The following is a 27,885-nucleotide window of genomic DNA, read 5'->3' as shown; positions in this document are numbered from 1 at the left end:
TAGCGTCTGCTGTTTGTGGTAACATAAGTGAAAACTGCTGGACGCCTTCCCTTCAGCTGAATGGCTGGCATTCAGGCGAGTGTGCCCGCTGCCTGCCAGACTCTCCTCACGGAACTCCCTCTTTATGAGGTGGGTGACTGGCTCCTTGGCACCAGGCGGCCCCGCCACAATTCTCCTTTATTGCCCGGTCGCATGGATCCCCAGGGGCCCCAGCCTGGGGCTGCGGGTGAGACTGCTGGCCGCGAGCTTGTCAGGGTGTTACCAGATTGCAAGGCAGAGTCTGCAGGGCAGGGACTGTGTCTGGATGCTCTAAGCCTTCTGGCATGAAGCTGGCACCCAGACACGCAGGAACCACAGTGGTGAGGCCCGTGGCTGGCGCCCCATCTCAGAGTCATTCTTCTGGTGCCTGGCTCGGGTAGGATGTCGACCCCCACTGGTCGCTGACACTCTGGAGCCTCAGAGTGAGATAGAAAATATGAGAGAGGCCTCTCTTATGCCGACAGGTCATTCTACCAGTGGTTGCTCTCAAGCTAATCTTTGGAAAGGATCCGGATGGGCCGCCTGAGGCCCCTTGGGGGCATGGAAGCAGCCCTGGGATCCCAGGCTGCAAATAGCACTGACTGGCTGAGCAGCTTTAGGCAAGTAAAGGTCTCCCAGGGCTCACTTGCTCACAGTTATGAGTAGTAACTCTTGTCCTACTGACCTCACTAAACATTTTTAATAAAGATATTAAAATAGTCCATTTGAGACCATAATGTTACAAAAAGGCAGGGGAGTGGGGCAGTGCCTGTTTATTTTCTTCATTTCTGACCAACCTTGACTTCTACCAGAACCATCCCCCTCTGACCCTAGCTCTTGCATCATGGGGCGACCCGTGGGGCTCTGCTTAGTCCCTGAGAGGACGTTGCTTATTCCATGAGAACGTACCTTCATGCTTCATGAGCGGGGTCTTTGCTTCCAGTCCCTACAGGATTAGTTTGAATGAAAAAGGGTGCAGTGGGCTCCTTTTGAAATGTGTGAGAGTGCCTCTATAATTGGAATAAAACCTTCTGTAAAGGGGTTTCAGCTAGCTATGGCTCCCTTATCTGAAACCTTAAGTGACTTTCAAAAAGTCACAAACTCCACAAACGAAGATGGTCACGCCAATGTTCTCAGTGCTAGTTTACTCTTAGTTTGCATCTAATTTGAATAAATCTGGCTCTCTCCTTTTCTAGCCCTTGATACTGAATGTATGGTTAATGGACCAATAGCATCAACGTCACCTGGGGGCTTGTTGAAACTGCGGTGTCAGGTCTATCCCTCACTTGATCAGAACGTAGATCAGAGTCTACGTTTTGACAGGACCCTCAAGTTATGCGTATGTGTGTGGTAAATCAAATTAGAAGACAAGACTTGCAGGACCTAGACCCACTGTTTATTTATGCACTGTACTTTATTATGAAAAGGATTGAGGATGACCAGGATTAATAGCTTACAAAGGAGGAGGAGACAAAGAACTTTAAAAGCCCTAGCAGCTGGGACCACTTATTACAGTTGTATTACTGTATACATTTTAATGCTCTGAGAACACACTGCTACAGCGCTATAGAGTCACGGATATTCCCAATAATAGTCCCAAAGTATCAAGAAGAGGTAAGGTCATATTCCGAAGTTGCTGTTTATAGAAGCAAAAGGGCTTGACATTTATTGGGCAAGAATGAAATATTTTCTGTCTATTCCAGAGACATTTGTGGAGTGATATGGCCATGATGGAAACATAAATAAAGCATCATCACCAGATAGAATTAATTAATTAATTGCCTGAAATAATTTAAAAGCTGTAGTGAAAGATCCCATCTTTAACCAATGGCATTATTTTCCCAAATAAAGGGGCCTCTAGATTTGGGAAACTTCGTGTGAAATGGAGCAGGACCCCCATGGTCCCTCCCCCACCCCACCCCCACCACGTCCTCTGCCTGCCTTTTGTCTGTGGAAAACTTTAGTCAAAGGATAAGTTTAATCAGAGAAATGAGAACTTGCAGAAACAAAGGAAAACAGTCAACGGAGACCAAATGATAATAATGTAGCCATTCAGCATAGTCAAGGACCTCTCTTTCTTTCTGACGGGCTGTAGATAATATTCTGAGCCATATCCTGTGAGCTGTGTTATAGATACTGAAACATCAGGTGGAGAAGTTAACTACGTGGTAACCAGACTGTACCCTGGACATGAGCTGCTACAATTCTAAGAACTGGCCTCAAAGAAACGGGGACAAAGGGACCCTGGAACTGAAGGTTAACTGTCCCTGAAGCAATGGAGGTGACACTGGTCAGAGCACCGATGACCGATTTGAAGATGACTGTCAGATCAGAGATGACTGTGCTGTTTCTGCGTGTAGCCCCCTCCTTCTGTCTATAGACGCTATTGCCCCGCTAGTTACCAGTTGTGGGGGGCGGGGAGTCGGCCTTTGGACAGATGTCCAAAGCATCTGAAGTGAAGCAAACTTTCCTTTCCACCAACCTCGCATGTTTATTGGCTTTGGGGCAGTGAGCAGCAGATCCCCCGCCTCGCCTCTCAGTAACGCATGGACTCTTGACTCATCGCTCCCTTCTGCACTGTTTGAAATTTCTCTTATTTCTGCTCATGTTGTGGCTGCTCCAACCCCAATCTTTATCACCTCTCCCCTGAGTTTCAGCAGTAGTGTTATATTAAGCCTGCTTAACTTCCCTCCGGTCTAGCTCTGTACAGTGGTCTGCAGAAAGATGCTTGAGTACAGTGGATCTGGAGTAGAGGGCTGGAATTTTTAAAAATTCCACAAGTGATTCTGATGTGCACCCTTGGTGGGAAAGAGGGTTTTAAACTATTAATAAATTAATGCTCTACACAACATCCAATTATTATATCACTCTTCTTCCCATAAAGCTTTGGTTGCTGTTTGTTATTATATCAGTTCGTAATTTTCTCCTTGGTATTGGCTGTCTCCCCTTCTCTCTAGCTCCTCCCTTCCCAGCAGGGCTCCTCACTGATGCTCAAATATTGCTTGCTTTCACCTACCTCTGTGCCGCATGTGTGGCTTTTCTTTCACCACCAATAAGGATGGATCCTGCCTTTGCTGCTTCAACTCAAGTGTCACCTCTTCCGTGGAAGTTTTCCTGGAAGGTTCCCTATTGCCTGAATTCCCATATCATTTATAATACCATAATGAATTATATCAAGGACTGTATCTCATCAGGTACCACTGGCTTGTTGTGTTGGTGCTGGACAACCAGCTAGAATGAAGAACTAAGTAGGGAGCAGAAATCCTGTCTTTTACATCTGTATTTTCTGTGGCACAGAGCATAATCGTTGGCACGTAGCTTCTTGCAGGCAATCCTTCACGTCTTAGATCTAGGTTAGATATTTCTTCTCTACATACCTGTGACGCCTCACTGTAACCCTGTCACATCATAACTCTGCATCTTAAATGTATTTCCTTACTTTTTACTGAGGTATAAATAATTTGCAATATTGAATTTACAATGTTGTGTTAGTTTCAAGTGTAGCACAAAGTGATTCAGTTATATATATATATATATATATATATATACTTTTTATATATATATAAAAAGTATATATATATATATACTTTTTCAGATTCCTTTCTATCTCAGATTATTATGAAACATTGAGTACAGTTTCTTGTGCTATAGAGTAGGTCCTTGTGGTTTACCTGTTTTACATATTGTAGTGTGTATGTGTTAATCCCAAATTCCTCATTTATCTCTCCCCTCCTCCTGCTCTCCCTTTTGGTAACTATTGGTTTGTTTTCCATGTGTGTGAGTATATTTCTGTTTTGTAAATGACTTCACTTGCATCAGTAAACGTGTGTTTCATTATGTCTCCCTTACAAAACTGTAAAGTCTGTAAGAGCAGGGGTCATTTTTACCTGGTTCATCACTGACTCTCTAGTCCATGTCTTGATGGTCATATATACTCAAGAAATATTTTTTAAGTTGACTGAATAATAACTTTAAAATATGTTTGGTTTTTAGAGACAAATAGACCAGATAGCATCCATGGCATCCTAACAGTTTGATTGACTTGGTTTCAGGTGCGAAATAGAGCAGCATAATCTGAACATTATACTGAACCAGTTAACTAGCATTTGATTGTATACTCAAGTATATCATTTTCTAGTTATTTCCTATATGTGGTTACTTTTCTTGGCTGGCTTCCCTGATGGCTTAGGTGGTAAAGAATCTGCCTGTGAGATGTGGGAGACCTGGGTTTGATCCCTGGGTTGGGAAGATTTCTTGGACAAGGGAATGGCAACCAATTCTAGTATTCTTGCCTAGAGAATTCCATGGACAGAGGGGCCTGGCAGGCTACATACAGTCCGTGGGGTCACAAAGAGTCAGACACAGCTGAACCACTAACAGTTTCACTTTCTTATCTATAAAATTCAAGCTCTTGGAGAACAAAGGATAGCATTAAAAAAAATAATTTTTTAAAAATTTTGTACTGTGGTATAGTCGATTAACAATGTGGTGATAGCTCCAGTTGAACAGCAAAGGGACTCAGCCATACATATATATGTATCCCTTCTTCCCTAAACTCCCCCCCACCCATCCAGGTGCAAAAGATAGATTTTTTTTTTTAATTTCCATCGAACTCCCATAGTTCCTCAGTGAGTATTTCTTGATTTGATGTAATTAAATGTAGTTTTAAAAGAGCCTGTGTTATATCTGCCTGGTGCTAAACATCTGTTGCTTCCTAACAAGTGTACCATTCATTCTAATGGCACTGGAGCACAGAGGTAAACAGAACCTTGGCAGGCCTTCCATAAAGGAAACTGTGTTTGATTCCTTCATTAATTACTAGCGGAGCATTAAGACATGCATCTCCCCGAAGCCAAGTTGGATAATTCCTGGCACTTAAGCCTAGGGTGCTTTCAAAAGTTGAGACATGTATTGACGCACCAGAAGGCATGCCCTATAGCAATCACCAAGGTGGCTCTAATGCCAAGATGGTATAAAGCCTCAGATATACCAATACCAAGCATGCTGGTCTGTCTCTCTAAACTTTTGTGGGTCTTGGGTTAATGTGAGATAATAAATGTGAATTTCTAGGATGTCTCTGAAGGCAAGCACCTCAGTATGAAATGGAAAAATCTTCAGAGAGATACAGAAAGTTTAAAAATAAAAGAATGATCAAAGGTTCACCAAACAAAGCAACAGAATGAAAGTGGCAGTGCTAATAGCAGAAATATGTGTCAAGATATGACTTGTCAATTGTTATTAATTTTGCCATTTAATAACAATTAAAATGAAGAATTTATACTCTTGGACATAGCAATTAGCATAGCATCAAAATACTAAAGCAAAAACAGTAAGAAATGAAAGATACTGACAGACACTTATTGGTAGTAATAGATTTTAACAAAGCCATCAGATTGTGATAAATAAAATATGAATAAGGACATAAAAGAATGTGATTAATAATGTTGGATAATTGGCCATATTTAGATATTTATGGGTTATATAAAAATACATCTTAAATACTCACATGGAGAATTTATAAAAATAATACCTTTCTTTAAAAATGCAACAATTCTGTGCACTACTCACTCAGTGAACTATAATATAAAGGTAAACAAAAAAACCCAGTTGCTTTATGATGTCTATATTTGGAAGCTAGAGGAATTTGGAATTAAAAGAGGTACAATTATCCTTTTAAGAATTAAGACTCTACTCTTCCACTACAGGGGGCATGGGTTTGATTCCTGGTTGGGGAACTAAAATACTACAAGCCATGCTATGTGGTCGAAACAAAAAAATAAACAAACCAAAGGAATAAATGTTAATCAAGCACAATAAATTAAGACAGAAAGATGCAATGTGACTTCAAAGAGACAATAGGATTCCCAGGACATTAGGAGCTAGCCATGATCCTACTGAGTATATTAATATTTCCAAAGGAAAATTATGTGTTGATCTCAATGGGAGTTGATCCAGCCAACAAAGAGGGGGAAAAGCAAGTGTCGGAGGTTTATGCCTTGGCACAACTTGTCCAGGGGAAAGGGAGATTCACCTAGCTCAACTTAAGTAACACAACCATTGGCAAGACCATTTTTCCTGTGACGGTGGAAGTATGGTTACTTTATGCTGTTCTGTGATTAGTCACTTCAGTCGTGTCTGACTCTTTGCGACTCCCAGAGACTGCAATCTGCCAGGCTCCTCTGTCCATGGGGATTCTCCAGGCAAGAATACTGGAGTGGGTTGCATGCCCTCCTCCAGGGGAACTTTCCAACCCAGGGATCAAACCCAGGTCTCCCACATTGCAGGCAGATTCTTTACTGTCTGAGCTACCAGGGAAGCCCAGGAATAGGAGTAGATAGCCTATCCCTTCTCCACGGGATCTTCCCGATCCAGGAATAGAACCAGGGTCTCCTGCGTTGCAGGTGACTTCTTTACCAGCTGAACTACCTGATTTTGTTTCTAATTTCATACACATCAAGCAAGCACATTTTGATCTGCCCTTTTGTGTTTAGGTCTATGTAAATAGTGATTATGCATCAAGGCAGCTGTGTCATGATACAGCTAATAAATAGGAATTCATTTCTGAAATGGCTGCTGTAGTGTTGGAAGAGTAAGATTCCTGAGCCTTATGGGATATTAAGGCTGCAAGGGAAGAGTCTGGAAATGGACATGCATCCAGGTGGTGCAGAGGTAAAGAATCTGCCTGCCAATGCAAGAGATGCAGGAGACAGAGTTCCATCCCAGGGTCGGGAAGATCCCCTAGAGAAGGAAATGGCAACCCACTCCAATATTCTTTCCTGGAGAATCCCATGCACTGAGGAGCCTAGCACGCTACAGTCCATAGGGTTGCGAAGAGTCAGACATGACTGAGCAATGGAGCATGAGCAGGATATTTAAGTAAAGCAAGTTACACAATGTGAACCTACTTGTTCTTATTCACTGCTGTGCCTTGGTGTTCAGAGCAGGCTTGGTATCTGTGGGGCAACTAAATATTTGTTGAAGGGATGAAATATGTAGAGAAGGACAGAATCACTTAGCAAGTGCCAATAGGATAATTGGTTAATTATTTTACATGCCCTAAAACACACAGTGTATATATAACAGAGTTAATTTTTTCTTTTTTTTGGAAGTACAGTTGACTTGCAATATTATATTAGTTTCAGGTGCACAACATAGTGATCCCATATTTTTATAGATTACATACCATACAAATTTATTATAATACTATTGACTATATTCCTTGTGCTGTATATTCCTTTGACTTATTTTATAACTGCAGTTTGTGTAATTCCCTTCCTCTACTTTCATTTAACCCCTTGCCACCCCCATTCCCCTCTGGCAACTACTAGTTTGCTCTCTGTATCTGAATCTGTTTCTATTTTGTTATTTTCTTCATTTGTTTTGTTTTTGAGATTTCATATACAGGTGAGAGCATATAGTATTTCACTTAGTTTAATACCCTCCGGGTCCATCCATGTTGTCATATGGCTGAGTAATATTCCACTAACTGATGTTCTCTCTCTATATATATATATGTATATATACATGCACACACACACACACGTCTTCTTTATCCATTCATCTGTTGATTCATTCAGTTGCTTTCATATCTTGGCTATTGTAAATAATGCTGCAATGAATATTGGACTGCATATATCTTTTTGAATTAGTGTTTTCATTTTCTTTGGATAAATACCCAGTTGCATTGCTTGATCACATGGCAGTTCTGTTTTTCATTTTTTCAGGAACCTCAACAGTGTTTCCATAGTGGCTGTACCAAAGAGTTAATTTTAAAAATAGAAAACTGAGATATCTAAATATTGAAAGTACTTTTGTGAAAGGCCAATAGTTTTGTAAGTTTAGAAGGTGAGAGGAGATCATGAAGGATAACAACAGCAAACCTATGTTAGCAAACTATTACAAATATAATGACCGGAAGTCAGTCAGACAACATGGAAAGTGTTTGCAGGAAATGTAATGGCCACAGACTTGATACCTTTATTAGGTAAAATGTTCTTGCCAGTTGATAAGAGAAACACTAAAATTCCAAGAGCATAAACAGACAACTCACAGAAAAGAAATTAAATCGGGTAAATAAACATGGAAAAAATTCGACTGAGCTAGTAATCAAAGACATTCAAAACGAAACAGTAATTTTTCTAAAAGCCTTTAAAATTAGCAAAGAAAGCATAAAACTTTATTTTGGTAAAACCCAATACTGGTTAAAATGTATAAATATGGAATTCTCAGATTTTGTTGATATTTTATAAATTGGTACCTCCTTTCTGGAAAACAGTTTGGCAATATAATATAAAGAGTCATAAAAATATTTATAGCCTTTGACCCAGTAATTTGACTTCTGGGAATCTTTCCTGAGGAAAACTAATCCAAAATATGGAAAAAATTAAATGCCTAAGAGCAAATTGGGAAACACTAAACATCCCACAATGGGGGAATGATTAATATGTTGTGGTAGAACCACTGGATTGAAGACTACATAGTCATTTATAATCATGGGGCTAGAGACCGTGAGCCACATGCTTTAATAGTAAATGAAAAACGAACAAATGGATAGAAAAAGATGCACAGAGGAGAAAAGATTGAAATAAATACACCCAATTTTAAGTGGTTGATCTCGAATGGGAGAAGGTCAAATATTTTCTTCATCTCCCTTTTGTGGGTAACTGGTTGTCATTCAGCCTGTCCTTTTATCTGGCTGCCAGTTGCATCCTTGTCTCTTCCCTGAGCCTGGTGCCGAACTTGCAAAGTCCAGCCATCTGTGCCAGTGCCGCTCAAGCTCCAGCTTGTCCAAAAGCCCTCCCATCCGATCAGCCTAATAAAGCCCCCCTCTACGCTGTTCCAAGTACTGTATTTTAACATGTCCGCTATAGCACATATGCAGTGTGCCCTAAGTGGAAATGGTATTTGTGCAGTTTGTGCCTGTTTCCACAATGAAAACTTTAACCCCCTAATGGCAGGAACTATTGTATTTCCTTTTCTCTCTCCACAGCATAGAACACAGTACTTTGCTTGTCTGGTGTGCCTGAATAAATCGTAGTTGAAATGAATGGCATTGCCCCAAAATGATCTACTTCTGATTTCCTGGCAGGTGGAGCTCATGAAGGTCTGCAACACTTGGGTCCCTTTGGCAACATCCCAAACATCGTGGCAGAGTTGACCGGTGACAACATTCCTAAGGACTTCAGTGAGGACCAGGGCTACCCAGACCCTCCAAACCCCTGCCCCGTTGGAAAAACAGGTAGTGGGCATTAGTGGGCACGCTCCTGGGTTCCCATGAAAGGTAGGAGCTTTGGGAGGAAATTAAAAATGCTAACATTGGCTGCATATGCTCAGAGAAAAAGTATTTCTAGTCCTATGAGCCCCTGTGTATTTATTTGTAGGTGGATTGGAAAAGGAAGTTGATTCTAGAACTCCTGGTGAGTTCTGGGGTTCAGATACACCTGCAGAGGCCTCTCTTGCCAAGGCTTCATCTTCTCTCTCCCTCTTTGGGAAGTGATGCTCTTTTCTGCATGTGCTTCTTTTTTTAATAAAAGAGAGGGCTTTCTCTTTTTTGCCTCTTCTTTGGTGCAGTTGCTGCCCACTTTGGAACTTGTTTCCTTTGTGGATGATCCATGCCCATTCGTTTTCCTCACTTCTCTTGACAATCACACTTCAACTATGTTGTAACCAGTGAGTGTCTATCCTGAAATATTTCTTTGGGAGTTGGGAGGTGGCATGAGAGAGAGGGGACGCAGGAAGGTAAGTTGGTTAAGGAAGTAGGCTGAAACCTTCCTTGCTGTTCATGCATTGCTCCCAATTTCCTACCCTCCAGTACCAAAGAGGATGAATGGTGAGTGAGCTTATGCTGGGCTTTGAGCAACTTACTTTGCTGGTTCAGAGCAGTTGCTCCAGACAGAGGACTACCTGAATTCAAACCCCAGGTCAGGAGATGTGACCTCAAACAAGTTAATAAATGACTTGCATCTCAGCTTCCTTATATGCAAAATGGGGGTTATTGGGGTATTAAATGAATTTATCCATGTTAAGCACTTGGCACATCACCTCACATAGAGTAAGGACTCATTAAATATCATCCAGATTGTAAATAGCTTTGCCACTAGTAAGCAACCAGAGTAGTCTTTTCCCTCCAGCCCAATAGTAATAATATTAGTATTTACTGGGCTTCCCCCTGGTGGCTCAGATGGTAAAGAATCTACCTGCAATGCAGGAGGCCCAGGTTCGATCCCTAGGTCGGGAAGATCCCTGGAGAAGGAAACGGCAGCCCACTCCAGTATTCTTGCCTGGAGAGTTACATGGACAGAGGAACCTGGCGGGCTACATGGGGTCACTAACAGTCGGACACGACTGAATGACTAACACTACACTTAGTATTTATTATCCTTACTTTACATATAATGAACCTGAAGCTTCCAAAATAGCTTGCTCAAGGTTATTTATGTAACAAGTAACTGAGCCAAGACTCAAACTTGGGTCTATCTGATTCAGGACCATGAACCCAACCACTAAGACATGCTGCCTTGCTCTGAAAATTCTGACAGTATTGGTACTCAGCTTTTCTTAAACACAATACAGGCTCTCTTTGAAAGAGGTTCCCTCTGAAAGATAGGTGAGGTCTCTGTTTCCCATGGAGGACAGAGCCTCCATCCTGGTATGGGACAACCAAAATAGTTGGATGTACCCAAACCAGTGTGGGGATGCTGGCCCAGGACTGTAGGAAAATCTAAATCACTGAACAGAACCAGTGATTCAGCCACATTTCACTTGCCTGTGAGGCTTTGGATGAGCAGGAAGAAAGACCAGTTTGGAGTCTAAAGAGTAACAGTCTCCATGGGGATTTGGTTCAACTGATTCAATATCATATCGGACAATGGTTCTTAAAATGTAGTCCTGGCAGTATCAGCATTACCTGGAGACTTATTGGAAAGGCAGATCTTCACCCCTATTCCAGAGTTATTGAATTAGAAGCCCTGGGGGTAAAAATAAAAAAGTAAAATGTTAGTTGCTTAGTCATGTCCAACTCTTTGTGACCCCATGAACTGTATGTGGCCCACCAGGCTCCTCTGTCCAGTGAAACAGAAACCCTGGGGGTAGGATGCAGAAATCTGTATTTTAAGCTGCCTTTCCTGTGATTCTGGAGCATACTGAAGTTTGGAGAACTGCTGTTAGAGGAGAATGGAAGGAGAGCCAGACTTTGAGCTAACAGATCTGCTATCTAGTCCTCATTACAGCGTGTCAGTTTACTTCCTCGGGCCTCAGTTTCTTCATCTGTAAAATGAAGACATAGTCAGTGCCTTAAAAAAGCGTTCAGTGTAGTCCTAGCTAATCCTTGAAACAAGTAGTGTAGAGATCTATGTAATCAAGCCCTAATCAGTAGCACTTAGGAGCTCTGAGATGGAGCAATCCTGGCTGGTGGATAGAGTTGGATAAAAACCCAGCTCCCAGGCCCTTTCTTGTCTGCCATTATCTGCCCCTTCCCTCCCTGCCTTTTCATTAAGCTAACATACTTCTCCCTCTTTGTTCTACCATAATCTGTATTCTAGAAAAAACTCACTTGCTAAATTTAGCCATTATTTGTAAGAAATTGCTTGAGACATGCCTCATTGAGAATCATGACACCGCATAGTCCAGCCATCCAAGAATAACCTTCACTTCCCTCCCTAAGCCACACTCACCTCTGAATCATGGCTCACTCACCCCGGTAGAGCAGCAAACACAGCCTGTCCTGGGCCTCAGGGATGTGAATCCCAGGGAGCATTTTCAGGCTCCAGACACCTTCGGTTCCCAGAGCCACAGGGCTCTATCTCTACACCTCAGTTTGGGCCCACTCAGGGGTACTCGAGAAACAATTAGGAAGAGGTTGTAAAGCTGCCATGTGCAGACTGCCTGACCTCTTTTGCTCTGTTCTCCCTTTCCTTCACGTTAATTGCTCTAGATGAAGAAATCAGATAATCAGTTCAGTGAGAAGTGGGGAGCCATGCTAGAGTCACATTAGGGTTTTTTCCAAATGCGAGTGCTTTCCTCCCAAGCTTCCTGCTGCTGAGGGCTGAGAGACGGGATGCTGAAAGCTGCTGGTAGGCGTCAGAGCAGTCTCAAGAGACCGACTACCTGCCTGATTGTGTTAGACCCCTTTTAGCATTGACTTTGATGCTTCACTCTCCCTTTGAAAGGAAGCCTCTTTCATTTTCCTAGTCCTGCGCAAACCACCCTCCCAAACTCCCCCACCCCCTCCCCACCCCCGCCCTTTTAAAGCTGTTGTCTATAAAGCACGTTAGAGACAGGAAAAAAAGGACTCAGTTTCAGAGCACTGTGTCTTGTAATGACAGGGCTTAGGTAAAAGCAACAGCCGAGAGGGATAACCTTTTTCTGTGTTTGAATGGAAGACATGCTTTATTTCAAAGAGCATTGATAATAAGAACTGTCATTTAAAGAGAGATGGTGAGAAGGGAACTAAAACATAGAGGAAACCTATTATGTGCCAGATGCTCTCTATATGATCATCTCTATTCCCTATAGCTACTCTGAAAGGTAGGGATTTGATTATTCTCATCTCATAGGTGAATAAATGAACTTAGACTAAGTTAACTCTCTGAAGGAACTAAACCTGTCTATCACTCCTGAGCTAAGATTTGAACCCTGAGCTCAGGTCTGTCTTTCTGACTCCAGGCTTACCCTGTTACCACTACAACACACACCATCAAGTTCTATCTAATAATTATTTTTCTTATATAATGGATTTTCTCCAAGAAACCAAAATCATTTCTAAAGAGCCACCCAAGAGAAAACAGAGTAAGTCATGTGGAATGGAAGTATAACAGTAAAGGAAATAATTGCTGTTATGACAGATAAAAAATAGCACTGGCTTAACACAATAGAAGTTTATTTCTTATTTGTGTGAAGTCGTGCCAGAGATGGGTGAGGGTGTTGTGGAGGTGGATGGTTCAGCAACCCAGATTGCCATCTTTCATCTTTGCACTTGACATCCACAGTTGCCCTGGTCGGCAACATGTAGCAAGCAGACCAACAGATGCTGGGGGTGAGGGTGGGGTTGGGAGAGCAAGAGAGGGGGTCCTCTAGAGGGTTTTTATGGGCCAGGCTTGGAGGTGGAATACATCACTTCTGCCCACATTCCATCAGCACAAACCCAGGCATATGACTCCACCTGATTGCATAGCAAGGCTGGGAAATTAGCCATGTGCCGATGGGGAATGGGAAGTGGGTTTGGTGAGCAGCCAACCATTCTCTGCCATGGGTAGGAGAGGAATGGGAATCTGGGATGAGCAAATCCCAGAAGGATATTGATTTAGAATGACTGATGTGAATACATTCTGACCTTTGGATGTCTAGTTGTTTTTAATAAATTAACTCTTAGAATAACAATAGATCCTTGGCTGTTCCTCAAAAACCTTTTGTTGTTTGCAGTAGATGATGGATGTCTAGAAAACACCCCTGACACAGCAGAGTTCAGTCGAGAATTCCAGTTACACCAGCACCTTTTTGATCCAGAACATGACTATCCAGGCTTGGGCAAGTGGGTAAGTCCAATCTTAATTGCTAGTAGGTCCTATACTCTGGTACTCTGAAGGTACTGATGGCAGAGAGAAACAATATGGGTGGGGAGAGAGAAGGAAAATTGTTTAGACTCTGATTTTTTTTCCAGAAATCTCTAGTTGAGAGGGACTTTTAATTCCAAACCACACTCACTGCCTAGAGCACAATATACCAACCCATTTGAAGAGTCAGTGACCTGAACCAATCTCATCAGCTCTAATCTCAAGAGGGTTCTACTCTGGTCTGCTCCATAGTCTGTGTCATAATACGTCCTAAAACCTCACCAGTGTTTCATTCACCTCTTATAGGAAGTATATGAAACTTCTGTTTTAAAAAAAAGGATACTAAGAAAATTTGCAGATTTCCCCCCTAGACTGAGGGAAGTGATCTCTGCAGAACTAAAGGAAAACCATGCCAGAAACTGAGAAACAGACATACAGTTCTGCTTTATGGAAAGAGAAGAAAAATTCCAAAATATGTGGCAGTGAACTTGACATCAATGGCAAGAACCTATAACTGCCAGTTAAGGAAATTGTTTATACGCACTTGGAAGGAGAAATCATGACCACTTGGCACAGGTTTGCTGAAAACAAGCTTTGTCGATCTAATTATATTCTTCCACTTGCCAGCATTATTCATTTACTTTCCAGCTTGATGAGGGAAATGAAGTGAGCATGGTGCTTTTAGACTTTAGCAAAGTATTTGATGAGCTCTTTCATGATATCCTGTTGGAAGAGGTGGAGAGTTACAACCTAGGCAGGAAAACATCACCAAAAGGGAGCTTATTAAAGAGTCCATGTCAAGAGGGAGAGCAATTTCACATGTATCCTCTGTGTCTTAGCGATATCCCACTCCACATTTTTATAAATGTTTGTAGTAAAAGCTATAGAGCATATGCTTATCAGATTCTCAAAGAAAGACACAAAGTTGGAAGGGAGAACCCTGAATGACAGAGTTGGGATTCAAGAAGATACCAACTAGCTGGAATAATGAATCGAACAAGATCACAATTGAATGGAGTTAGATCTGTTTTCCTGTGGTTTGGATGATGTAATCAAATGCAGAAGCCATGTGAGCAAAGTGGAAAACTACTAAGGAGGCTTAGTTCACATATACAGAGGTGGTCAATACACCTGTGGAAGGAGTGAGTGAATGAGGAATGAGCAGATACTCCTAACTGCCTCAGCCTATCTACAGCTATAGGTCTCCATCACTGGCAGCCAACTTGCTACCTACTTCACTGGGAATACTGTGGTCTCAGAACTGAACTCTCTCTCTTCCTTTTTACATTGTTTTAGAGAGAGAGGTCCCTCCTCATTAATGACCACTTCCATTTTTTCCATCATCCAAGCACTGAGTTTGATTCCCTCTCCTGTCAACATGCACATGTTTCCTGCCTTAAAATGACAAAGCAACAATGCCCTCTAAGTTAATTTTGCTTCCTCCAATATGCATTATTCTATTTCTCTTCTTTTTCATAAGCAGTTAGGGAGAATTTGCAGAGCCATCCTGAAGCCTACTAGCAGGGTTTAAACATGTTGAATTACATAGGCAACCATCTGTAGTTTCTTGAATAGGAGGCTAAAATCATGAAAGTCTTCTATAAAAGTTATTCTGGTGGCATAGGGAAGGAGGAGATGTAGAGAGAAGAAACTAAAGGTGGGAAAAAAAATAAAGGAGATAATTCTAGTTATGAAAGCTGTGAACACAGAGAATTTAAGTGAATCTCACTAAAGCAATAAGAATCCAAGACATTTCAAAGGGAACTAGGGAACTGACTAGGTTTGGTATATGGCATAAACATAGCATGAGAAGGTAAAAAGAGCTATGTTAGGTTTGTTAAGAAATTGATGGTATGAACTTTTCCTCTGAGGAAATTTTTTAAAAAAGAAAGGAAGAAAGAGAGGGAGGTAGGAGGGAAAGAAAGGAGCAGAGGAAGAATAGGAAAGAGTAGATCATAGAGGAGCACTAAGAAGGAATCTACAAGAGATGGGCAAAAGTGCTACCTAACAGAAGCAAGGGACCAGACAGAGTCTGCTGTGTTCCAGGCACTGGGCTAGGTGCTCGATATACAACAGTCATTGACATGATATTGGTTTCAATGAGCTTACCAACTTGGGATAAATTGCATGTAATTAAAATGAACCTACCTCAGCACAGATCAGCTTCCTGATCAAGCTCTGCCAGGTGCAGTTACTGGGGGAGATGAAAGAAAATAGTCAAGGAAGGCTTCCAGGACTGAGGACTCACATGGCCAATTGTATAGTAACCATTGAGGATGCCGAAGGTGCTAAAAGGGGGGAGCACTGGATTCTAGGGTGACACATCTACCTTGCGTGACTGCTAGTCTGGAAATGAGGGGCAGGTGCAAGGCAAAGATGGAGGACAGTCTGAGTGAGGGCAGAGAACCCAACTGAGGATGTGAGAGAGATGCAAACTTCTCTCTTGCCAACTTTCCTCCCCCCTTCTAGAAAATTGTTACAGACTTCTCTCATCGTGTTCCACTCACTCCCAGCACTCCGATATGAAGCCAGCCACCATCTCATTGTTTTTGCCTCCTTTCAATACTGACTTCTTTTCTTTGAGTCACTGCCGTTCATTGTCTACATCGGAGCTAAAGATTAGAAGTTTAGGACTATGACAGATCAATGAGCAGGAAGAATGCTTACACACCTTCCTCTCTGTTTAAACTTGTTTCCTTCATTTATTTGCTCATTACCACCTAGCAGGCAAGCATGCGTTCCACTTCATGTGGAAGTATGAATTGAGTCTGTCTTGCTTTTCTAAGCTGGGGTCCCCAAGCTTTCTTCAGCATTTATAAAGAATGATGGTCTCAAGCTCCACTGTCTTTTAAGTTAGCAAAGGGATCATCTTTCACAAGAGAGCTACACACAAGATCCTGATTCCTTTTTTTCTTTTTTTTAGCTAGTAATGTTTCCCTGTGTTTGACATTAGCTGGAGCTCAGTTGAGTCTTGAGTAGTGATTCACATAAGTATCAGCGTCTGTCTAATTTCCCGCATTTCTCTCTCTTTGTTAATGCATCAAGACACATTTATTAAATGCATATCATATACCTTCCAGGCCCTGCATTAGGTGATGGGAATACAAAGATGACAATAGTCATTGTATTTTGTAATAAGACAGTAAGTAGTCATATTTGTTGAGCACATACTGTGTGCCAGACACTGTGCTAAATACGTGAATTAATTTCATTCAGCCTGCCTTCCCTATCATGCTCATTTTACAGATGAGAAAATACAGGCTTAGGGAGTTTAAGGGCTTCCCGGGTGGCACTAGTGGAAAGGAACTCACCTGCCAATGCAGGAGACGTAAGAAATGCAGGTTTGATCCCTGGGTTGGAAAATTCCCTGGAAGGGGACACGGCAGCTTGCTCCAGTATTCTTGCCTGGAGAATCCCATGGACAGAGGAGCCTGGTGGGCTCCAGTCCATAGGGTCGCAAAGAGTCGGACACGACTAAAGCAACTAAGCAGGGATGCATGAAGAGGGAGTTTAAAAGGCCTGCCTAACCCCACGGAGCTGATCATCGACAGAACTGGGATTTGAACCAGAACACTGGACTCTAGGAGTTCTCTAAAAACTGGGTAAATTCCTCTTTCCATGGTTCAGCGCTCATAGTGTGTCCTGTACAGTGGTTCTGTTGAGTCCTGTCTACAACTGGTTGTCTTTCAGATGATATGTCACCTGGAGCTGCCATAGACAAAGGCTGGCTCCCATAGATGCCAGCCAACCCCTCCTTCACACATTCGCTACTGAGTGATACTCACTTAGGACGAAGTTGTCTTGAAAAGCAAATGTTTCTCCTTTCCAAGTGCTTTTCACATCTTTTCACCAGCAGCCTGGGTGACCAGAGGCTCCCTCCTTAACCGGATGCAGCTGAACTGAACCTTGAACCTGAGCCATGGGAGAAATGAGACACAGGACCCTCTGCCTCTCTCTGGCTTTCACGCCCTCATTGTGTCTGAAGAGTCAGATGCTCTTCAGTTTGGGTTTCTCTCATGTTTCCATGTCCTCAGTCATGAGCTGTGCCTTTCTGATATGTTCTTAGTGTTCTCCTCAGGAAATGCCTGAAGCCAGTTTATCCCAGAATTGGTGGTGACCTGGGCAAAGTGGTGTCTGCCAGTTTTCTCCAGTGTAAAGTTACTATTTTTCCCTTTGAAATTAATAATTAATCTGTGGGGATTTACTTCAGTTCAGTTCAGTCACTCAGTCGTGTCCAACTCTTTGTGACCCCATGAATCCCAGCACACCAGGCCTCCCTATCCATCACCAACTCCCGGAGTTTACTCAAACTCATGTCCATCGAGTCGGTGATGCCATCCAGCCATCTCATCCTCTGTCGTCCCCTTCTCCTCCTGCCCCCAATCCCTCCCAGCATCAGGGTCTTTTCCAATGAGTCAACTCTTCGCATCAGGTGGCCAAAGTATTGGAGTTTCAGCTTCAGCATCAGTCCTTCCAATGAACACTCAGGACTGATCTCCTTTAGGATGGACTGGTTGGATCTCCTTGCAGTCCAAGGGACTCTCAAGAGACTTCTCTAACACCACAGTTCAAAAGCATCAATTTTTCGGCCCTCAGCTTTCTTCACAGTCCAACTCTCACATCCATACATGACCACTGGAAAAACCATAGCCTTGACTAGATGGACCTTTGTTATCAAAGTAATGTCTCTGCTTTTTAATATGCTACCTATGTTGGGGATTTACTTCAAGACTGTATAAGTATTCTGTCCCTGTTACACTTTCAACTAACAATTTTAATATCTGCTGATGGCACTCACCAGAATGATGATAACTATGGTAGTTTTAAAATAGTGATTTATTTTAAAACGTTACTATTCTTTCAGCATTTCTTGGTTGGTATTCTATTCTAAGCAAGAGTTTCCCCTGTTCCCCCATTTTTAAAAAAAATTTTTATCAGTATAGATTCATTGTTTCCTACTATTATTTATTTTGCTGTTCAAACTGTCCTAGATTTAGCCAGCGGGAGTCTCTGCAGGCTGGCTTTTCTTTCCTTTCACCATGTCTCATCACTTTTTGAGCACGTCCTTACTTTCTGGCCCAATTAGATATCCCAACTGCATTCATCCTTGTATTTTCCCTGCCCTAGCTCTGGAATCAGACATTTCTCCAAGAAGCCTTCCTGGTTCCATTTAGGAGTGGAATTTGAAACCAAGATCTGGGCAGTTGTCCAAAATCTTGATGGCACAATGGAAAGCCCTCTTTGTGAACTCAGACCTGCTACTCACATGGAAAACAGGCTCACTGCTCCCCCTCCCCACCCTATCTACAGGGAATGGATGTCAGGAGGGGAGCTGGTCTCTTCTCATTGGCTTTGTGTACTTCTTTCACCCATAGGAGACCTGTCAATCCCTGCCTTCAAATCCATACAATAGCAGGGCTCATCAGGAATGCCAAGGTCACTGGCAGGCAGGGGTGGGAAGGCATCTGGCTCATCCTAACCTGCACTCTTAGGGAAACACAGGGGCCATCTTTGAGAGGAAGGCTTCAGTACCTTTCCTTTTCTCTTTGAATGAAGGCTCTTATGAGTATAACCCTGGCCTTCTGAAGGGGAGTAACTAAGATGCTGCTGTCTTTACCCTGCTGGTGGCACAGTGGACCTCAACCGTGGCTGGCTGGCTGTCCCACCCCATGGTACCAGCTCGAGGGCCCTGTGCCCTCCTTCCCGCTCAGGCAGCTGATCCCAGTGATGCACAGAAGCCTCTTTCCTGGTCCCCTATCTCCCGACCCCTCTCCCCAGCTTTGGCATGAATTCCCAGGACCTTCTCTTTCACCAGGAATTGTTCCATCTACAGAAAGGCAAGCACAGACAGCAGGAATGAGCCTTACAGCAGTACCCTCATTCCTCGAGTGAATGATCTGTACTTTTCTCCCTTCTGAGATGAAACTCATCAATTCTCCACGTGAGCATGAGCTTCAGGCTGCGGCCAGGACCGATCTTTGGGGCTGTGTAGGCTCCTTGACGCTCTGGCACGGCCTCAGTGCATAGTTGAGGTTGGGCAAGAGATACACATTGTAAATTGTGGGTGGAGTAGATTTTAATGAACATGAAAATTCTGATCTCGTTCTTGGTATTTGTCATTTTCATTTCCAAATCTACCATGAAAAAAAGAACTTGATATCCAAACAGCTCAGAAGATACAAGGGTTGTATAAACTTGTTCCTTACCAGAACTCTGTCATCTTCTTCTTTTAAAAAATCAATGTCAGGGTATTTTAGAGTAAGATGAATCACCTCTTTTATATATTATCTCCCTTCTGATAAAAAATTTTTTTTAAAAAGTGAACAACTTGAGAACGCCCCCAATTCCCCATTTCCTCTCTTCAGGTTAAGTGTCCTGTCTCTTATAATCCCAATAGAAGGGAAATATATTCAACATGCATGTGATATTCTAGAGCTCATTTTAAATCCACTATGTGTTTGAAATCCAGAAATATGTGGAAACACTTATACAAACTGTGGTAACAGTGCCTGTCCTGCACCCCCCTCAGCAACATAGCTTTTCTTCTGCCAAGAAGATTTTTGGCAGTTTTTAAAAGGTTCACTCTATTAAAAATGTTATAGACCGAATGGTTTTCCGATTGTCTTGACTGGGGACACTGACTCAAGCCACAAGGGGAAGGGTTGCAGAAGTCGGATGTCTCGTTTATTTACATAGAGGATTGTTGCTAATAGTCAGACACTCCTCTAGAGAACAGTTTATGTGTACAGCTCATAAAAAGGGAGTTAGATACTCAAGTAAAATAAGATAAAACTGTTTGCTTTAAACAAAGGCTGTTCAAAGTGAGGAGATGGGTCTCCAATGCCACTTGTGTGTTAGAATGTCGTATTTTCTGATTTATATGATTGCTGATGACATGGGTGTGCCTTGGGGCATCGCAGAGAACTTTATTAAAAGCTGCACAACACCAGCTTTTCTCTTGTGGTCTATCTTTCTGACACGACACTCCTTTCATCTGGTTTTGTTTCCAAAATATGTGTATGCAAATATCCAGGGGGACACACCAAGGATATGATAGCCATTGACCAAATGTGATCCATACTTCTGCATTTGTGTTTTCTTTTCTCTCGACTCCAGAACAAGAAGCTCCTTTATGAGAAGATGAAGGGAGGACAGAGACGCAAGCGGAGGGTAACGTCTGACTGGCTGTGAGGCTGGGGGGTGCCGAGAGCTTTCTGAGTGGGGCAGTTGACAGGCTGTCACCCTTGGGGGGTCAGAAAGTAGCAGAGTCCTTACACGTACAGTCCTGCACGGGGGCGAGGCTGAACAATGGTCCCTGGTGACAGGAACCGTGCCTAGAAAGTCTGCCCTTGGTTTCTGTGATGTCTTCTCCAGGCTTTAGCATGCAATTTTTAGTGGCACACCACGTTCTTTTTTAATCTTTTTATTTTGTATCGGAGTATAGCCCTTACTGTACAATGTTGTGATAGTGCCAGGTAGACAGCAGAGGGACTCAGCCATAGGTATACATGTATCCATTCTGCCTGAAACTCCCCTCCCATCCAGGCTGCCACATAACACTGAGCAGAGTTCCATGTGCTATACAGTAGGTCCTTGTTGGTTATTCATTTTAAATATAGTAATGTGTACATGACCTTCCCAAACTCCCTAACTATCCCTTCCTCCCATTTCTTCCCCCATCCTTTCCCACTGGACAAGCTTAATTTTTTTTAACTTTTATTTTAATTTGTATTGGAGTACAGGCGTTACTATACAATGTTGTGATTGTTTCAGATGGACAACAAAGGGACTCAGTCATACATATACATGTATTCATTCTTCCCCAAACTCGACTCCCATCTAGGCTGCCAGATAACACTGAGCAGACTTCCCTGTGCTATGCAGTAGGTCCTTTTTGGTTATTCATCTGGCACAGTAAGTTTTGTGGCAAATCCACCACCATCATTGCACCACAAAAAGCCAATTGCATCTCACCCATGGGTGTAGATAGGGATGTGGGGAGTACAGGAGTGTATATCCTTCCTCAAAGGATCTATAGGCCACATATCCATTCGCATCAATTACATAAAAACTCGAACCAAGAACCAGGAAGTGTTGAACTGCCTGCTCCAGGCAATAATTTTGAAGTAGTGTAGGGGCAAAAGATGACATGAACAAATCTCATTCCTTCTGCATACTTTTTTTCTTGGTCCAGCCAGATGGATGTAAAAATCTACTAGATCCATTTTATTTGTTTACTGACTAGAATTTGCAGGGCTAGTTATTCACCATCCCAGGGCTGCCCTAGGCGTTGTTCATTTAGCCACTACAGTGATTCCTCTTTCAAAGCTGATGTCACTTGACTCTGGGCTTCAATGTATTTGATGGTATTGAGACTGAACAAGTGGCCGGTGGTTGGTACCTTTTTAGACAAAAGTGCCTGGCCACCTGCCATTTAAAAGCAAAATTTTGGCAGCACTGAACAGCGTGTGGGATCTTAGTTCCCCCCCCAGGCATCGAACCTGCGCCCCTCCCACAACCCACTTCTGCCTACAACATTGGCAGCATGGAGCCTCAATCGCCAGACCACCAGAGAAGTCCCCCCTGCTTTTTTTCTTTTCTTAAATCAGATTTTAAAAGTTAGAGTCTGCTTATTCCATAGTAAAATGCTGCCAGATAGTAACCATCTTAGTTAAAATATACAAGCCAAACCATACACGCAAGGCCCCTGACTATGTATTTATAATAGGAAGTACCTGGATCCTGGCAAAACTGGGGAGTTTGGACAGTGGTCATTGTGGCCTTTCTGAATAGTTTTCCCAAATCTAGTCAGAATGCTTGAAGAGGTGTAGGTTTTCTGGACTCAGCATTAATTCTTCAGGCCCCCAAAGCAGAAAGGCAGCCCCTGTGCTGCCTGACAAAATACAGAAGACCCATGGCCAGTTTTCTATTCAAGAAGCAAAGTTTTGCTTTGGAAACAGATGTTCAGAGAGTTAATCGGGTTATTCAGAGATTTCTCTTGGATGATTACAGTCTCCAGTGGTAGATGGTGGCAGGGAAGGTCTGAAGGTTGTAATGTGGTCTTGAGAGAACATTGAGAAATTCTATTCCAGGAGCTCAGAATACATATAATTTACCAGTAAGATGGCTTGAATATCTCCCCATGGTACAATAAGGACATTTCCAAATAAGAACAGTGACCATACTGAAATGGGCATCTTAGCATGAAGCTTTAATTGTCTCTACTTCCTGGCTCACTATTCCTCCTGGCCTGCCTTGGTTGATGACTGCAGGGCATGATTTAGGTCATTTTTGTATGAGACCAGTGATGACCAAAAGTCAGTTTGGCTAGGACACATGTTATAAAGGTTTTTGCTTTGGCTTCATCTTACTCCACATAGGAAAGGCTGAGAATTTATGAAAATAGGGTCACTTTGACCCAAAGGTATCAAGTTCTTCCTATTCTCAGATATCTACAAAGATCCATGCCCATGTCATAAACCAGGGCCCTCTCAGGTCTGGAGGAGAAACAGAACTTACCTCCCTTGTCTTCAGACCTCAGATCATGTTCCCATCTTGATTGATGACTTTGACTGCTCCCTCCAGTATGCAAATCAATATGAAGAAATTATGGGCTTGCTGTTATGAAAAATCAGGGCTTTCTCCAGTGAAACTCAGCATCTGCTTTGGGTTTCCAAAGGTCATCAGAGGCAGGGGTCCAATCCCAATGGTTCTGTCAGTTGTGAAATAGCAACTATGTAACCTACCCAATCTCTCACCCAAGGGAGAAGGTAAATGTCTAAGTGCCTTGAGTTCTTCAGAAGGTATTTAAAACCAAGTATCATCACTATTGGCCTTCCCTGGTGGCTCAGTGGTAAAAAAAAAATATGCCTGCTGATGCAGGAGACGAAGATTCAATCCCTGGGTCAGGAAGATCCCCTGAAGGAGGAAGTGACAACCCACTCCAGTGTTCTTGCCTGGGAAATCCCATGAACAGAGGAGCCTTGCAGGCTACAGTCCATTGGATCACCAAAAAGTCAGACACAACTGAGAAATGGAGTATGCACACACGTCATCATTATTATTAGCCTTGTATGTAGGAACAGTACTCAGACATTTATCAAAGAACTTCAAGTGATTGCTCCTTTTACTTCTTCATTAATTCAGTTCCTTCATTGCCTGCTTCATTTGCTATGGCCTAGGTCTGGGCAGAAGGACTTGCTCTCATGACAGTCCCTTACCAGGATGGCTTCTCCCCAGAATTACAACAGAGCCTTGGGTGGTTTTATGTAGCTTTCTAAATTTGCTCAAATCCAGTTGAATTCCTAGTTGCTTCAAGAAGGAAAGGTCAATAAATGACCTTTTAAATGGCTTCAAATTTTTAATTCTTAGGAGATATCTTGTCAATATTTGAGATCTGCTATTTATCTTATTTAAAGAGTTTGTCAGCCCTTTATTCCTGTATTTGATAAACATGACTATCATGAAGGAATACATGTATATGTATGCCTTTGCTCACCACCTGAAATACTATCACATCATTGTTAATCAGCTATATGTCAGTATCAATTTTTTTTAAATGCTCCAAAATCACATTAAAGAACATAGCTTAGAAAAATATTTTTAAATGAATATGTCATATCCTTTTAAACATGTTAGAAATTTCAGAATATATTTTTGCTAAGAAAAAAATAAAAAATATTCATAGTACTGAATATGCTTTTTCAGTCCATATGTGCTCCACCTATCCAGAGATTCTGAAATGATTCTCTGGGTTAAGCCAGGCCATTCTAGTTGACAATTCCTAATATAAAAAAGTAGTTATTCAAAATATTTTAAAGATGCTTCCCAGCAAAGTACTGTTATTTGGTGACATACCACTTTTCAGATCAATGAGAACATTGCGAACTTTGTAATTCTCAGCTTGTTTATGATGCATTTTTGCAGTATAAGTTGGACCTTTCATCATTCATACTTTTACCTATCAGAATGTGGAAGTACATTTTTAAATATCTGTTTAGGAGAATGTCTGCTCAAAAGTCATAGCAGACAATGTCCCGTGGGCAAGACAGACCCCTTGTGAAATGCCTCCATTCATCCGTGGGGCTTAGAGGTGCCACAGGATTGCAGATATATCGCAACTACAGTTTCTTTCTTATATTTGTGTTTAGTTATTGGAAGACAACATCAATAAACAAATACCTTTCAAAACTTGAATTTTTGTCTGCTTGCTAAATACTGTTATAAAACTCCAATTCCTAGTTCAAATCCAAACCTCAGAAAATAGATATAAAATAATGAAGGAATGGGAAAACATTGACTCATTCAGAATACCAACAGCTGAAAAGAATTTCAGACAGTGAAGTCTTGAGTCAATAATAAAGGAGTTATGTAAATAAGTTCATTTGCACTCTTTTTTTTTTGATTCCACATATAAGCAATATCATGTGTCATTTGTCTTTATGTGTCTGATTTGCTTCACTCAGTATGACAATCTTTAGGTTCTTCCATGTTGCTGCAAATGGCATTATTTTGTTCTTTTTTATAGCTAAATAATATTCCATTGTATATATGTACCACATCTTTATCCATTCCTCTGTTGTTTAGGTTGCTTCCATGTCCTGCTATTGTAAATAGTGCTGCAATGAACTTTGGAGTGCATGTATCTTTTCAAATTATGCTTTTCTCTGGGTATATGCCCAACAGTAGATTGCTGGATCATATGATAGTTCTATTTTTAGTTTTTTTAAGGAACCTCCATACTGTTCTCCATAGTGGATGTACCAATTTACATTCCTATCAACAGTGTAGGAGGGTTCCCTTTTCCCCACATCCTCTCCAGCATTTAGTGTTTGTAGATTTTTGATGACCATTCTGACCGATGAGGTAATACCTCTGTAGTTTGGAATCACAGATGTAGAAAACAAACTTACAGTTACCAGGGACTAAGGGGGAGTCAGAATAAATTGGGACTGACATATACACCTGATGCTTCCCTGCTGGCTCAGCTGGTAAAGAATCCGCCTGCAATGTGGGAGACCTGGGTCCAGGAGGATCCCCTGGAGAAGGGAATGGCTACCCACTCCAGTATTCTGGCCTGGAGAATTCCATGGATTGTATAGTCTATGGGGTCACAAAGGATTGGACATGACTGAGCAATTTTCACTATACACATTACTATATATAAAATAAGTAACTAGTAAGAACCTGCTCTATAGCACAGGAAGCTCCACTCGGTACTCTGTAATGGCCTATATGGGAAGAGAATCTTTAAAAAAAAAAAAAGAGTGGATAGATGTATTTGCCGTACACCTGAAGCTAAATTGTTAATCAGCTATACTACAATAAAAAAATTTAAAAAGAAAATATCACAATTTTATACATCCTAAAAAGTAATAATAAATACAGAAGCTTTCTGTATAATTTCCTTTCCTTCGTCTTTTGAATTTGACTGAGAGAAGGTGACAGTGAAAACTAGAGCCCTTGATGAGTCCTCTTTAAGTGGAAGGCTGCTTTGGAAGAGTCAGTCACAGCAGCAGGTAATCTCTGACCACTCTTCCCATTTGGCTCCATTCCGTCCTCTTCTTTAGAACATTCTTCTTGTCAAATGATTTAATTCTGTTTCATGTGAGGCTTTGTATCTGTTAATAGTGAGGGTTTATTAGCTGGTTCACTTCAAATCTTTATTCCAAAAAAGGGAGTGGGACCAAGCTGCACCTGATAATGAGTTGTGTGAAACAGTTGTGTGAAGACATAATTAGACGCATCTGTCAGTCAGTGTTTCCCTGGCCACTGAGGCACTGATTCGTGCACCGAAGCCATCATTTGGTAGGTGGCAGGCTCCACTGGTACCTAGTTAACCCGACAGGTGAGAAAGAGTTCTCGTTCACCTCTTCTGTGAGATGTCTGTATCTGGTATTCACGTGCGATAATAAACCATTATATATTTTTCAGAGTGTCAATCCATATCTACAAGGACAGAGACTGGACAATGTTGTTGCAAAGAAGTCAGTCCCCCATTTTTCAGATGAAGATAAGGACGCAGAGTAAAGTGACGACGCAGTGTGGAAATTCATGTGACCTGCTAGACCACCTTGGTACTGCTTCTGCCCGTGTGTTGTTAGAGACCCTGTGAAGGGAAGCATGTTTCTAATTTAGATAAGTATGGACGAAAAGCAAACGTATTTTGGTATTGTGTTGTCCTTCATGCCGATAGCTCTGCTTTCTGCTAAATTAGGGTAAGAGCCTTTTCCCCCCTTTAAATGTGGATCTGCAATGAGCATTAAAATTGAAGTGTATGTGTCAACAACAATAAAAAGCAAATGAATGAAATGTCCTCTGATTTCTTGCAATTTAAAATGGTGTTTTGGGTAGCACTATTTTGGCCAGGCCTATAAAAAGCTGGCATTTGATTTTTATTATGCAGTTCAGTCAGCCCTTATGCAATTGTTACACACCAGTAAAGGAGACGGTATCCAGGAGGAGGAGCCGACACATTTCACTTGGGTAATCTTAATAAATGTGCAAGCACAGGTATGTGAATTTTTTTAAATTTGAGGCTCTAAATTTTTAAAATTAAAAAAATTAATTAAAAAATTAAATTTAGAGCATTATAAGAATGATTTCTTTGCTTACTAGGACAAACTCTCAAATATGATCTTATTTTAACAATAATACTGTGAAGTAAATATGGAGTCAGTATTATCATTCCCATTTTACAGATGGTGGGACTGAGACTCAGCTTCCATGAAAAGCTGAAAGTGGCACAGTCAACAAATAGGGGCCAAGGTCAACTGACTCTGAGTTGTTTTACTGATTCAGCAGACTTTGGGTTTCTATGATGTGTCAGGCACAGAGCTGGGCTCTGGGTCGGGGGGTGGGGGTGGGGGGTGCACTGGGGACTCACACTGATACCAGCAAGGTCCTCAGGCAGCAAAGCATTCAATCCGTGAGCTCTAGGTAGGTCAGTCAGCTCCTTGCTACTTTTAAATCTTGGAATGCAGATACAGACGTGCTTTCCTGCTTGTTTCTGAAGAGTCGTGCCGTCTTCTTCCAGCTGAGTCCTCCCAAGTCAGAAAATCAATTCAGAGAAAGGCTGGTGGGAATTAGTTCACTGGTGAGATTATTTTTGTGCTCTTTATACCTCCTCACTGTACAACTGTAAAGGAGACGATGGTTTCAGACTTTGATATCATTGGCCTCAATTTCCTTTTCTATAAAAGGGAGATGACAGTGAGGAAGCACTCGGGGACAAAGATCATTCTTTTTTCTTTTTAAAAACATTTTTTGACTGCACAACACAGCATGTGAGATCTTAGCTCCCTGATTAGGGATTGAT

General features: G+C 41.9%; 1 protein-coding gene across 2 annotated transcripts in view; it reads left to right on the top strand.

Annotated features, from left to right (window-relative positions):
• SCG5 (secretogranin V) overlaps positions 1-26,866 on the top strand; it is a 56,002-nt gene extending 29,136 nt beyond the window's left edge. The window contains exons 3-6 of one of the 2 annotated variants that reach the window (XM_065941029.1): positions 9,107-9,256; positions 13,441-13,550; positions 20,685-20,738; positions 26,502-26,866. In XM_065941029.1, the coding sequence (XP_065797101.1) occupies positions 9,107-9,256; positions 13,441-13,550; positions 20,685-20,738; positions 26,502-26,597 (410 nt within the window). In that variant the 3' untranslated portion in view covers positions 26,598-26,866. Of the gene's footprint in view, positions 1-9,106; positions 9,257-13,437; positions 13,551-20,684; positions 20,739-26,501 lie in introns of both variants that reach the window. The other variant, XM_065941028.1, reaches the window with a different exon arrangement.
• The last annotated feature ends 1,019 nt before the right edge of the window (positions 26,867-27,885 follow it).

Source organism: Muntiacus reevesi, chromosome 7 (genome assembly GCF_963930625.1).
Source record: "Muntiacus reevesi chromosome 7, mMunRee1.1, whole genome shotgun sequence".
Classification (NCBI taxonomy): domain Eukaryota; kingdom Metazoa; phylum Chordata; class Mammalia; order Artiodactyla; family Cervidae; genus Muntiacus; species Muntiacus reevesi.
This window is presented reverse-complemented; position numbering and strand designations above follow the sequence as displayed.